The following is a 14,185-nucleotide window of genomic DNA, read 5'->3' as shown; positions in this document are numbered from 1 at the left end:
TCATCAAACGATCGAAAGCTCTCGTAGAAATCACTCACAGTACAGTGCCATGGCGAAGTCACGCTGCTGCTGTTCACTCATCCTGTCGCTAATCCTATTGGCGTCGCCATGGACGCTAGCCAGTGATACGTACCAAGCTCCCAAGCCTATACTGGTCCGCGTCATCAAGGACGCCTCGACCTCGCTCTACACCATGTCCGTCAAGACGGGCTCGCGCCTCGTCCTCGACCTCGGCGGCCCGCTGCTCTGGTCGACGTGCCTCGCCGCGCACGCCACCGTCCCGTGCCGCTCCGACGTGTGCACCGCCGCGGTGCAGGAGAACCGGTGGAACTGCACCGCCGGCGGCGGCGGGGGCGGCTTGTGCGCGTGCTCCGCCTACCCGTACAACCCGATCAGCGGCCAGTGCGCTCGCGGGGATGTCACGACGACGCCGATGCTGGCGAACGCCACGGACGGCGTGAACCCGCTGTACCCAGTGGCGTTCCCCGTCCACGCGGCGTGCGCGCCGGACTCGCTCCTGGGGTCGCTGCCGCCGGGCGCCGTCGGCGTCGCGGGGCTGTCGGACGGTCCCCTGTCGCTGCCGTCGCAGGTCGCGGCGTCGCTCAAGGTCGAGAGGAAGTTCGCGCTGTGCCTCCCCGGCGGCGGCATCGGCGCGGCCATCTTCGGCGGCGGGCCGTTCCACCTCCTGTCGGTGCCTGATTTCGGCATGCTCACGGACAGGCTCGGCTACTTCAACATCACCAAGAACCCGAAGAACGGCAGGCTCTACCTCGACGCCGTCGGCATCGCCGTGAACCGGCGCGGCGCCGACGTGCCCCCGGACTCCCTCGCCCTCGACGCCAGCACCGGCCGCGGCGGCGTCATGCTGAGCACGGTGGCGCCGTACACCGCGCTCCGGCCGGACGTCTACCGCGCGCTGATCCAGGCGCTGGACGTGGAGCTGCGCCTCATCCCGCGCATGCCGTCGTCGTGGCCGTTCGAGCGGTGCTTCGACGCGTCGGCGCTGGGGTGGACGCGCGTGGGGCCTCCGCTGTCGAACGTCGACGTGATGCTGCGCGACGGCAGTAACTTCACGCTGCTCGGCGCCAACACGATGGTGCAGGTGGACGAGGAGACGCTGTGCTTCGCGTTCGTCGAGATGGGGCCGACGCCGGCGATGGACGAGTCGCCGGCGGTGATCATCGGCGGGTTTCAGCTCCAAGACAACCTTCTGGTGTTCGATCTGGAGAAGGGAACGATGGGATCGACCGGGCTGCTCTACTGGATGCGGACTACGTGCAGCAACTTCAACTTCGCATGGGGCACACCATAGATTTTGTGTTTCCACACCCACTTGCAACAGTGCACACATGCAGCTTAATTTTAGTGTGTTTTCGCGTAATCTGCTTTGTTTTTTTAACATGAAAATTAAGTGCTGCTTCTTCCTTTTTTTTCGGTATACTTATGTTTCCAAGTTAAATTCAAAATAATAACGGCGATCAGGCGATGCATTTTGTATCTCTAAATCCCCTAAACGGATTGAGGAGTTTTTAATCTTGTCCTGTTCAAGAAATAAGACACAATTGGAAGAAGGCATGTCTGTCATTAAAGCCTAAATTTTGTCTGGAAACGTAATTGGGTTTGCGAATCAACATTAGGGCTCTCAGCCTCTCACAGTTCAAGTCACACATGCAGCTTAAATTTAGTGTGTTTTCGCGTAATCTGCTTTGTTTGTTTGACATGAAAATTATGTTGTGTTTCTTTTTTTCGCTTATACTTATATTTCTAAGTTTAAAATTAAATTTTAAAATTTAAATTTAAAGTTGATTCTAGGTTTTTATTTTCTTACCGTAGTTTATTATACCGTACGTCCCTTAATTTCAGGTCACCATGTATATAAATATTTATCTATAAATTATACTTTTTAGCATTAATAAGTGGTTTCACTAATATTTATAAAAAAAACAAAGTAATGACGGCGATGCATAATTCCTAAAAAGATTGAGGAGTTTTTAGAAGCAAGGTTAATACAAAAGTTAACTTAATAGCGCTAAGATCTTTTCATATTGTTAAAAGCTAACGTAAAACTAACTTATCCAATAGTTACGTTCAAATATACACACTCATGTCATTAGTATTACTATGATTCACTTCTTAACATAGTTATTATCTTAAAGTTTATGTTGTAGCTATAAATTTTAGCCCGTTTTTTCTCTATTGTTAACATAAACATAAATATAATGTAATAATTTTTAAAGCAACGCTTACTTGCTCTAATGTACTCATGCTCAGGAAATAAGACACGATTGGAAGAAAGCCTGTCTGTCATTAAAGCCTAAATTTTGTATCGGAATGCAATTGGGTTTGCGAATCAGCGTTAGGTGATCACGTCGCCGCTGCTTGACTTGACACGAAGCCGTTGACGATCCATCTGTCCTCACCATCACTAACTTTGGAACCACGTTTACTCGCGTTGTTACCCGAAGCTTCGAAACGAGGATCCATGGCCCCAAAACCCACGCGTCCTGATCAATGACTATCCCTCGGGAGAAGACCGTTCAGCGTTACAAAAGTTTGCAACTTGCACTGCTCCCAAATCTCACGCCTGACGGCCTGAGTACGCTATCCGACACGACTTACACGCCCTATATCTGAAAAACTATTTCAAAGGGTGGTGGTTTGGATTTTTTTATAAAAAAACTAAACAATATATTTGTAAACAAAAATATTTTGTAAATAAAACATATATATATATATATATTCCTAGCAATTTAAAAGTCAATGCTGAAAATAAAATTTGATGAAAAAAATCAAAATCAACTCTAAATTTAAAGTTAAAAATTCAAATTTTTAGCATATACTCCCTCCATCCCTAAATGTTTGACACCGGTGACTTTTTATATACGTTTGACTATTCGTCTTGTTTAATTTTTTAAAAAAAATATATAAAGCTATATATACACATAAAAGTATACTTAAAAATAAAAATGATATAAAAATAATTAATAATTTTGAAATTTTTTGAATAAGACGAATGGTCAAACTTGCATAAAAAAATCAACGGCGTCAAATATTTAGGGACGGAGGCAGTAGTGTATAAGCAAAAACTAAAATATGGGGTGACATAATAGGATATTCTCTGGTTCTCAGGCATATTATTTAAATTGTTGTAAACTATTGAAAAAAATTAATACGATAGTGTAATGTGTCATATACAATTATATAAGAATAAATTTAACTTTGCAAGTTGAAAAAAAACACATATGACTCTGTATAGTAATCAAAATTCAATTTGTTTATTTTCTTATTGATTATAAATGTCGAAATTAGACATATGTAAAATAATATATTACATATTAGTATATATTTGTATAGTTTTAAAAATTTCACAACTGGTTGGACAGATATCCCATTATAATCCCATTTCCATCTATCCCTTCTCTATGTATATAGTAGCAAGCTCACCGGCGTTGGTCAAAACCATTACAAAGCTGCACGCGTCTACAATGTCGTTACACTGCAGCAACGCGTGTGTGCTCCCATGGCTCGCACTCTCGCTTCTGATCGTGGCACTGTCACCTCCGAGAACAATGGCCGTCGACGGCCGGCCGCCGTCTAGGCCCATCGTGACGCGCCTCGGCAAGGACGCCACCACTTCACTGTACACCATCTCCGTCGGCAGCGGCGGCGCGCCGTTGGTCGTCGACCTCGCCGGCCCGCTGCTCTGGTCGTCGACGTGCCCGCCCGCGCACCACGCGATCCGCTGCAGCTCCAGCGTGTGTAAGGTCGCGAACCGGAACCATCCGGCGAACTGCGCGCACTCCGACGGTGGCCGGCCGGGCTACGGCGACAGGAGGTGCGCCTGCGTCGCCTACCCGTACAACCCGGTCAGTGGCCGGTGCGGCCGCGGGGACGTCACCGCCGTGAGGCTCTCCGCCAACGCCACCGACGGCAAGAACCCGCTGTTCCTGGTCTCGTTCTCGGCGTTCGGGTCGTGTGCGCCCGGCGGGCTCTTGGCGTCGCTTCCCTCGGGCGCCGCCGGTGTCGCGGGGCTGTCGAGGCTGCCGTTGTCGCTGCCGTCCCAGGTGGCGTCGTCGCTGAAGGTGGAGAGGCAGTTCGCGCTGTGCCTTCCTAGTGGCGGCGGCGACGGCGCGGCCATCTTCGGCGGCGGGCCGTTCCAGCTCCTAGCGGCGCCGCCCATGGAGCTCGCCGAAGGTCTCCGTCGGAACCCCGTCCCCTTCCTCAAGAACCCCAAGAATGGCGCCTACTACCTCCGCGTCACCGGCATCGCCGTCAACCAACAGGCGGTGCCCATCCCGCCCCGCGCCCTGGACCTCGACGTCCGCCGCGGCACGGGCGGCGTCACGCTGAGCACCGTCGATCCCTACACCGCGCTGCGCCCCGACATCTACCGCGCGCTGCTCAGCGCGTTCGACGCGGCCACATCCGGCATCCCGCGCGTGACGCCGCCGGCGAAGCCGTTCGAGATGTGCTACCAGGCGTCGGCGCTCGGCACGACGCGGCTCGGCTTCGCCGTGGCGAACATCGACCTGGTGCTGGACGGCGGCCACAACTGGACGCTGCCCGGCGGCAGCTCGCTGGTGCAAGTGAACGAGCAGACCGTGTGCTTCGCGTTCCTCGAGATGGGGCCCTCCTCGCCGGCGATCGCCATTGGCGGGTTCCAGATGGAGAACAACCTGCTGCTGTTTGATCTGGAGAAGGAGACGCTGGGGATCAGCTCGCTGCTCTCCGGACTCCGCACTGGCTGCGGCGGCTTCAACTTCACCATGGGAAGCTCTTCGTAGGAAGCAGTTGAATTCCTCTAAAATTTCCACGAAATTTCTCCAAACCTAATAGACTCTTGCTACCATTTTGTGGTTAGCAAAGAAAATAAACGCAATGAAAATAAACGCAGTCACGTTTGTCCTGGCTCTTGCTACCATTTCTTGAACAGCAACCAGCAGAGCAGCAGTGCACCAAAACTATTACTGGCACGTTTCATTGTTTTGTTTCAATGCAGCAAGATTATTGGAGACAGGAACGAAGTGCTTCTCTGAAAAATGGAGCAAATCAAATTTATCATAAGCTGCAACTAGGGAGAAGTTTCACTGTTACACGTAGCAGAGATCAGCAGCCATGTGTGCAATGCAATGAGAACTAGGGTGAGCAATTTTTCAGGGAACCTAGTGAGTTGATTCTTTGATCTATGTAATCGCGTGCAATGCTGCCTACTCAAACTTCAAAGTTAGCCTCACTCTGACCAAGAAAAAGAAATCCAAATAATAGTGTAGAAACAAGGAAATTGTCTAAGGTAAATTAGTACCAAGGTGAGCACGTGCACGGAGTTTAGTAAACTTCATATCCACTCAAGAATATTTACTTTTTAAAAATGGGGGAGTGACTATAAATCATCTTTTTTTTCTTAAAATCATAGGAATATAACTATAATATAATTACAATGCAACTATAATTTAACTAGCATGCTATTACAAATATAACTAGTATATAACTAACATGTAAGTCACATATAAATAAAAAAATATACATATTTATTTCTATTTATATTGTAATTACATACTAGTTGCATTAAAATTATATGCTAGTTGCTCCTATGTTTCGTACGGTAAGATTGTTAGTTGTGCCTAGATTTATTAGCATACACGTGAATCTATCTAGACAATACTAAAATATCTTATATTAAGAAATGGAGTTAATATATTATAATTATATTATTATATTGTAATTATATTATAGTTACATTTATGTAATTTTAAGACAAAAATCACTCGGGTGATTTATAGCCAAACCGGAAAAATGTGAGCTAGCTGCATACGAGGAAACTAATAGCTCCAATTTGCACTGGTTCTCGTGGGCCTACTCTCCCCGGTAGCCCGACATGATAAATGGGCCGCACAAAGGAGCCCAAGCGATTGTGGACACGGTAATTGAGTTTTGGTGCCCTGGACCGCAACAATTGGTACTGATCCACGTATAAGTCACATACAAGTGACACAAAGTGTCATGTGACGTATATTAGATAGAGGATCTGCGTTTGGCACCGATGTACACAAGCTTCGACTTCGACATGGGGCGGCAGATCCACCGGTAGGAGCAAACGAAAACGCATGCAAATTACATTTGGTCATATAAAATCATATTACGAACGATTGTTCGTGAGAAACGTGACTAGCTAGTTAGACTGAGTTCCGTTTTTATTTTTTTTTTCTAAACTATGCATATTTTTTATAAATATTTTTAAATAGAAACTTATCATTTTATATTTTCGAAGTAGACTTTCAACTCTATAATAGTTAATTTTATTATTTATAACATAAAATAGTTAGCACAAAATCATCTATCTTTCGTTTTTATCTACATCGAAGAATACAGCCTTACTAGCTATCGAGAGATGCTGAGAATCGAAGCTGGCGTTGCAACTTTTACAACTAATAAGATAAGATGATTACCATATCCTTCCCAGATATCGGTGAATTCATTCAAAGTGGCGTACGCAAGCCCAATGGTAAGTATTATCAAACCCCATAAGATACTATCAACGATGTATTTGTCCAAGCTAATCAGCACAAAGAGCACGTGCAGATGTACTTCCTAGACTTCGTATACACGCCAAGTTGAAGTTCCAATACCCTCGAAAAAAATTAAATAAAAAAATCCAAGTAGACACGTCACTATAAATAAGCGGACGGTCACTGACGCATGCATGCTGAGTCACCCACAAAATTTACTCATCCATGTCGTCGTCCAGCTACAAGATCGCGCTGGCTCTCTCTCTCATGGCGGCGCCGCTGCTGTGCGCGCTCGCCGCCGGCGGTGACCAGCACCGGCCCGTGCTGACCCGCCTCGCCAAGGACCCCTCCACGTCCCTCTACACCGCCTCCGTCGGGAACGGCGGTCCCGGTCCGCAGCTCGTCCTCGACCTCGCCGGCTCGCTTGTGTGGACAACGTGCATGCCGCCGTACCGGCTGATCCCGTGCGGCGGGAGCGTGTGCGCCGTCGCGAGCCGGAGCCGCCGCCCCAACTGCGAGTACACGCCCGGCGACAACAACGGCCACGGCGGGCACTGCGCCTGCTCCACCACCGCGTACAACCCGGCGAACGGGCAGTGCGGGTACGGCGAGCTCACCACGGTGCAGCTCTCGGCGAACGCCACCGACGGCAGGAGCCCGCTGTTCCAGGTGTCGCTCTCCGCCGTCGCGTCGTGCGCGCCGCCGTCGGTAATGGGGTCGCTCCCCTCCGGTGCGGCCGGCGTCGCCGGCCTGTCCCGGGCGCCCCTGTCGCTGCCGCTGCAGGTCGCTGGGAGGATGAAGGTGGAGAAGAAGTTCGCGCTGTGCCTGCCCGCCGCCGGCGAAGACGGCGCGGCCATCTTCGGCGGCGGCCCATTCTGGCTCCAAGCCGCGCCACCCCAGCAGGTCAGCGACCGTCTCCGGTACACCGCCTTGCTCAAGAACCCCAAGAACACCGCCTACTACATCGGCGTCACCGGCGTCGCCGTCAACAACGTCCAAGTCCCCCTCCCCCCGGGCGCCCTGTCGCTCAGCGCCCGCCAGGGCACCGGCGGCGTGGCGCTGAGCACGGCGACGCCATACACAGCGCTGCGCTCCGACATCTACCGCCCGGTGCGCGACGCCTTCGCCGAGGCCACGTCCGGCTTCGCGCGCGCGCCGGCGACGAAGCCGTTCGACCTGTGCTACCAGAAGTCGGCGCTGCCGTCGACGCGCATCGGCCTCTACACGGCGAGCATCGACCTGACGCTGGCGGGCGGCCAGAACTGGACGATCGTCGGCTCCAGCGCCGTGGTGGAGGTGAGCCAGGATGCGGCGTGCCTCGCCTTCGTCGACATGGGGACCACGGCCACGCCGGCGGTGGACCACTCGCCGGCGGTGATCATCGGGGGCCATCAGATGGAGGACAACCTGGTGGTGTTCGACCTGGAGAAGTGGCAGTTCGGGTACAGCGGCTTGCTGCTCGGCACCATGACCAGGTGTGGCAACTTCGACTTCAGCATGGGCAGCCATTGATTGCAAGTGAAGCTCACTGACACTGTGCACGCATGCGACCGTGTGCTGTTGCCATTTCGACACGTGTCAGTTAATTAACTCAGCTATTCTCTGGTGAGGTGATGATAAATCTCAGTGTGTTTTTTTCTAGTGTCGTCGTCCATCGTCTGCAGTATGGACACGTGGCAGCTAAGTTTAAAATTATAGCCTACTAGTACCGTGTTAGTTCAAATTCAAGAATAAAATGTGTCAATTTGTCAGCTCGATTTCATCGGCTCCGGCAACTGTCGGTTGGAGTAACAAGAAGTGCACCTCCATATGAAGCTGAACTATCTGAATTTTCTGAAATATGTGCTGTTTAGTTGGGTAGAAATGAATGGATGCGGTCAGCTTAGTTTCAGCCCATTTAGACGATGATCATGGGCCGGGGGACTCCTCTTACGATAGAGAAAAGGCCATCTTGGTTCCGTTAACTTTCGGCCCAGTCCAATTTATGTTCCTCGAGAGTCGATACCCACGATCTCCTCTCATATGCGAGAGGCAAAACACCACCCGTAAACTACTCTACAGAACATTATTAGTAAATAAGAACCCTCCAAAACACCACTAGTAAACAACAAAACTATGCCAAAACGCCAAAATTCACAAAATAGATATTAACAGTGACCATTCTACCCCTAAGTCTTGTATTAGCCAGACATTATTCTAGAAATTAATAAAAATTATAAAAAGTATTTATTTTTGAATAAATAATTGTAGAAAATATGAATAATTATTTTTTGGTGCAAAAAAATTAATTTCTAGAATAATATATGGCTTTTTGAAGACTTCATGGTATTTTTTGAAAAAACGATTATTCATATTTTCTATGATTATTTATTCAAAAATAAATAATTTTTATTAATTTCTGGAATAACATATGGCTAATACAAGGCTTAGGGGTGGAATGGTCACTTTTAGTGTCTGTTTTGTGAATTCTGGCGTTTTGGCATGACTATCTTGTTTACTAGTGGTGTTTTGGAGGGTTTTTTTTACTAATGACGTTCTGGAGAGTGCTGCCTTTACGGGTGGTGTTTTGACAATTTTCCCCATATGTGAGCCCTCATAGATTTTTTAGATGGAAACTCTGTTAACACGTGGCTCATTAAGTTTTAATTGTTTTGCTGACTATAATTACAGATAAGAGATACTCCCTCCATACCTAAATATTTGATGTCATTGGCTTTTTTATATACGTTTGACTATTCGTCCTATTCAATTTTTATTAAATATGTAAAGCTATATATATACATAAAAGTATATTTAATAATAAATGAAATAATATAAAATAATTAATAATTATGTAAAAATTACATGCATAAAAAAATCAACATCGCCATTTATGGACGAAGGTGGTACATCGAACTAGTATCAAAACTGCTCTAAAATCAATCGAGGAAGATACATCGAACTAATACTAAAAGTTGATGGGTGGCACGTATATCCATTTTTACGATCGAGCAACGTAAATTCGATTGGACCAAATAATTAACGGAACCAAAATGGCGTTTTTCTCGCTTGTGATATGGCAACCGTTCGACGAGCACAAGGCCGCTTAGGTGGACCCACTCAAAGATCCCAGTATCCTGATAGCCTGGGCCATTCACGTCATCATGTCAGCGTCTGCCTCCTCTCCCATCATCAGAATTCAGACTAATTTTTCAAACCTTTCCTTTCACTCGAGCAATCCACCGATGGAGTACTCTATCTAGTCTGCTGTTTCTTATAGTCTCGTACTCGACATGGTCTTTTAAATATTCCTTTAATCATAATTTTTATTAAAATATATAATAAATAAATAAATTTATTTGTAGTAAAGTTCACGGTCATCAGTATGTGTATCTCCTAATAATTTTAAACTAGATATTCTAATAATCAAAGTTTTTTAAAAGTTTTTTTTCAAAATGATAAGAATTATAAAACTAGAGTGGTACGTTCGGTTCAACAAAAGGAGTGATAAACAGATAAGATAATAGCACATAATTAATTAAGTATGAATTATTTTAAATTTTAAATGTATATATTTATTTGATTTTCTAAAGCAACTATCATATAAAAACATCTGTAAAAACGTCCATCAGAATATCAGATACACCAATCCTCGGTTTTGTCAGCAAGCGTGATGGTCACCGGATGGAAATCTCTCGTTTTCTCGGAGCGGTTTGGCTGGAAAAAAGGATTGGGATCCCTCTGCAGTCGACTGCAGAGAGCATCCTCGCTGACATGTGGGCCCAGCGTCTCCCGGGCCCACATGTCAGTGGCGGTTGCAGAGGAAAGTCGACTATAGAGAATCCGGTTCCAGAAAAAAGGACCGAAAAGCTACAATAGTACTCCATCTGTCTAAAAAAAATTAATTCTCTAGTTTCCGTGTCCAATGTTTGACCATCTGTTTTATTTGAAAAATTAGAAAAAAATTAGTCACACGTAAAATACTATTTATAATTTATCATCTAATAAAGACAAAAATATCAATAAAAAAATTAAATAAGACAAAGAGTCAAAAATTATATGTAAAAAGTAAAAAATTGGTTTATTTTAGTACGGAGGTAGCACTAGCCAGGAAATACGAGTGGCCGGCGGTCGGTTGGAGAGCAAGGCCCCAACCACCGTAGAACAAAACCAGAGTAATACCTTTGAAGGAAATCAAGTACCAAAACAAGTGCAAGATGACCACACAATCGTACGAGCTGATTTTAGTTACTGATTTATGAATGCATTTTAAAGGCAGATTTTGCTTGTATAAAGACACTCAAAATTCACATCATTTGCTACGGTAGAAGAAAAACTAAAAAACTTGCAATTTGTCAAAAGACAATGATGTAGGTATTTTGAGATAAATTTGAATCCTAAGATTAGCTAGGCCACGTTCGGCCGCATGGATAAGTTAATTTATCTCTTTCGTTTTTCGCGCGTACGTTTTTCAAACTGCTAAATGATATATTTTTTGCAAAAAAATTTCTACAGGAAAGTTGTTTTAAAAAATTCATATTAATCTATTTTATATTTTTAATAATTAATAATTAATTAATCATACTTACTATGTTTTCTATGCCAGGTAAGTTAACTTACCCACCCCTTACCCAAATACAGCCCTACTCTACGTCATGAGTACGCAATAATAGGAGTAACATTTAACTTCGATAAATAATCCTCTCTCTTTTAGTATAAACAGCTGCAATAATATTGTATAAAAATAAGTATTATGCAATTGTGTATCATTCCTTTTCTATGCCATGATTTTCTATGCCATGATTTTAATGATGTTGCAATCCTGCAAAGTAGGTTAAATCCAGTTTCCAAAGTAAAAAAAAAAGTTTGATAGAAAAAAGAGCATTATACTAAACAATATAACCCGGAAAAGGTATTCCTTAAGAAAAATTAATTATTATGATGGCACAATAAAGTCTAAAGCACGTATACTTCATGCATAGAAACCTATATAACACAATTCTATAAATTTAGATCACCATACAATTGGAAAAAGAAGATCATAGTGCCAACTTTTAGGAAATGATTTGTTTTAGAATCACTCGGCTTTAAAAATATGTTTCTCATGCCATTTGAATCATTGCGGGAAAAAGATTTTCTTTATGACGACTTCCTTTTTCTTCTTTTCATTGTGCAATAATACATTAACAAAGCTGCCTACCCTAACTTATGGTTTGCTAAGATTCTTTTATTCTTCTTTTCATTGTGAGACAACGCAATACCAAAGTTGTATATCCTACCGTACTTCCATTCTGTTAAACATGCATATGCATATATGGTACTCCCTCCATATATTTTTATATGACACTGCTGACTTTTAGATTCACGTTTGATCATCCGTCTTATTAAAAAAATTATATAGTTATTAATTATTTTGTTATAATATTATTTATTATTATAGAAAATTTTAAGTATGCATTATAATTTTGCATATTTGGATATAAATTTTGAATAAGACAAATGGTCAAACATAATTCTAAAAGTCAGCGGTGTCATACATAAAAATATGTAGGGAGTACAGAGCCATTTTCTTATTTAAGACTTCAACAACCGTTTTTTCTCAAAACTTTAATCATTGCTCGAATGGACATGGAGAGAAGAGGCATGAGCGTACTCCACTTGACTGCACATTTTCTTCATTGTTACTCTCTCCGTCCCAAAATAAATTAATTTTTTATTTTTTACCTTTAATTTTTGACTCTTCATCTTATTCAAATTTTTTTTACGATTGATATTTTTATTTTTATTAGATGATAAATTATGAATAGTACTTTACGTGTGACTATTTTTTCTTGAAACTTTATCAAATAAGACGGATGGTCAAACGTTAGACACGGAAACCGGAGAATTCTTTTTTTTTTATAGAGGGAGTAGTTCATATTCATTTTAAGACTTTGACCACATGTGTTTTTTTTTTTGCAAAATTTGCAAATACTTTTTCTTGAAAACGGGTAAGTGTTGCGCTGCTTTTGTATTTAAGAGGATGAAAGGACTGTACATTGTCAGGGTGTTGTTGACACAATAATCGACCCATCCAGACAGATTTTTACATTATATTAAGGTTGTGTTAGGAAGACGAAGATAAAATATTTTCTGACTTTTATAATACATATTTAATGGTACAAACATTCTCCGTAGTTTGAGAAACACATGTGTGAAAGCTAGAAAAAATCCATGTAAAAGAACCCAACCATTGCAGTGTGTTTCCTAGAAGTTGTGTCGCTCCTACCCCTGCACACGGCGCAGCTTCCTTGGCCATTTGTTGAATATACTACTGTACTATTACAATGTATTATACCCCGATCTACCATATTTTTATCCACCGTAATAGATTTATTTAAATGTAATTTATGGTTAAGTCTAAATACTCATATCCAACGTTATTTATTATTTAAAAACGGAAAGAGTATTTTTCATCCAAGAGACAAAGGCAATACAAAACACATTAAAAAAACAAGATAGAGAATGGAATAAATGATTCTAGAGCAAGTGCTTAGTTAGACCATCTGTATCTTGCAAGCAACAGACAACCTCACAATAGAGATTCAAAACCATCAACTTCACTCAACCACAACTCTACAAGCCATGTTGTGAGTGAGCATCACTACTGTGACAATGAGCATCACTCTCTCTGTGGGTGCACACTACTACCACTATTACTACTAACTACAGTATTGATGGGTGACTATGATGCATCACCCTCTGCATCTCCACGTGGAGATCCGCAGCCGGTGTCCCCTGGATCTCGGTAGCAGTAAAACCACCGAGTGGGCCGGCCCACGTGGCAGCGGTCCATTGGACATTTTTGACGATTCTGTCGATGCTGGTATGACTTGAGCGGAATCACGCCGTCTATTCCCGAGCACGTGCCGTGTGGCAGCGGACCTGCGCCTGCCACGTCATTGCCGACATGGAGGGTAAAGCTGCGGACCCACCTGTCATACGGCTTTCATAGACCAAACTGAACATTTGCATCCAAGGGCCTAAATATCCTTTAATGTCAAACTAGTTTGCTCCATTTGGTCATAACTACTTCATCCGATCCAAATATAGTATTTTTATGATTCAAGTTATGCACCGTAATATAAATGTTTCTACACTGGTTTTTATAATTTAATTATTTTAATAATTTTAGATCCAAATAGATGTTTAAAAAGATAATATAATCAATTCAAACTTTAAAATTTAAATGACCACTGAAGTGATTGAAATGAAATCTTTTGAATCTATGCTAAACAACATAGAAATATTTATATTTTAGAATATTGGTATTATTTGAATAAGGTTTGGTCAAAATTAAAATTTTGGCTATTAATATTTAAAATTTTAAATTATGAGCCAAAAAGGTATGATTATATCCACTTTAATATTTTCAACTACAATTTCATAAAATTATTAGTTTATATAAACATATTATAAAATCATACTTGTTATCGTTTCTATAAACATATCATAAGGTTTAGAAGAATTGACGTGCCATAGTTAGTACTACTAATTAAGTCTATAAACAACCAAGGCCCAAGGGGTTTAAGTCAATGAACGCTTGAACTTGCTAAAAGAACCTCCCCACTGGTATTCCAAACAACACGCTGACACTCCATAAAACTAGTTATACGTATGTTAACGGTTTTAGTTTTGCTGATTATATAATGTAACGTTTA

The 14,185-nt window shown here is 43.3% G+C and overlaps 3 protein-coding genes across 3 annotated transcripts; all 3 read left to right on the top strand.

The window, feature by feature from the left end:
- The first annotated feature begins 49 nt into the window (after window positions 1-49).
- LOC121053251 (chitinase CLP-like) lies at window positions 50-1,312 on the top strand. The gene has a single exon (XM_040519868.1). It carries the CDS (start codon window positions 50-52, stop codon window positions 1,310-1,312), a length of 1,263 nt encoding a protein of 420 aa, XP_040375802.1.
- Window positions 1,313-3,569: 2,257 nt separating this feature from the next.
- On the top strand, window positions 3,570-4,784 carry LOC102700862 (chitinase CLP-like). Its single transcript, XM_040519863.1, has one exon. The coding sequence runs from the start codon at window positions 3,570-3,572 to the stop codon at window positions 4,782-4,784; it is 1,215 nt and encodes a 404-aa protein (XP_040375797.1).
- A 1,932-nt stretch (window positions 4,785-6,716) lies between these two features.
- On the top strand, window positions 6,717-8,018 carry LOC102700588 (chitinase CLP-like). Its single transcript, XM_006646597.2, has one exon. It carries the CDS (start codon window positions 6,732-6,734, stop codon window positions 8,016-8,018), a length of 1,287 nt encoding a protein of 428 aa, XP_006646660.2. The 5' UTR covers window positions 6,717-6,731.
- The last annotated feature ends 6,167 nt before the right edge of the window (window positions 8,019-14,185 follow it).

This window comes from Oryza brachyantha, chromosome 1 (genome assembly GCF_000231095.2).
Source record: "Oryza brachyantha chromosome 1, ObraRS2, whole genome shotgun sequence".
Taxonomy (NCBI): Eukaryota; Viridiplantae; Streptophyta; class Magnoliopsida; order Poales; family Poaceae; genus Oryza; species Oryza brachyantha.
Note: the sequence above shows the minus strand (reverse complement) of the source record. Positions and strands in the feature narration are given on the sequence as shown.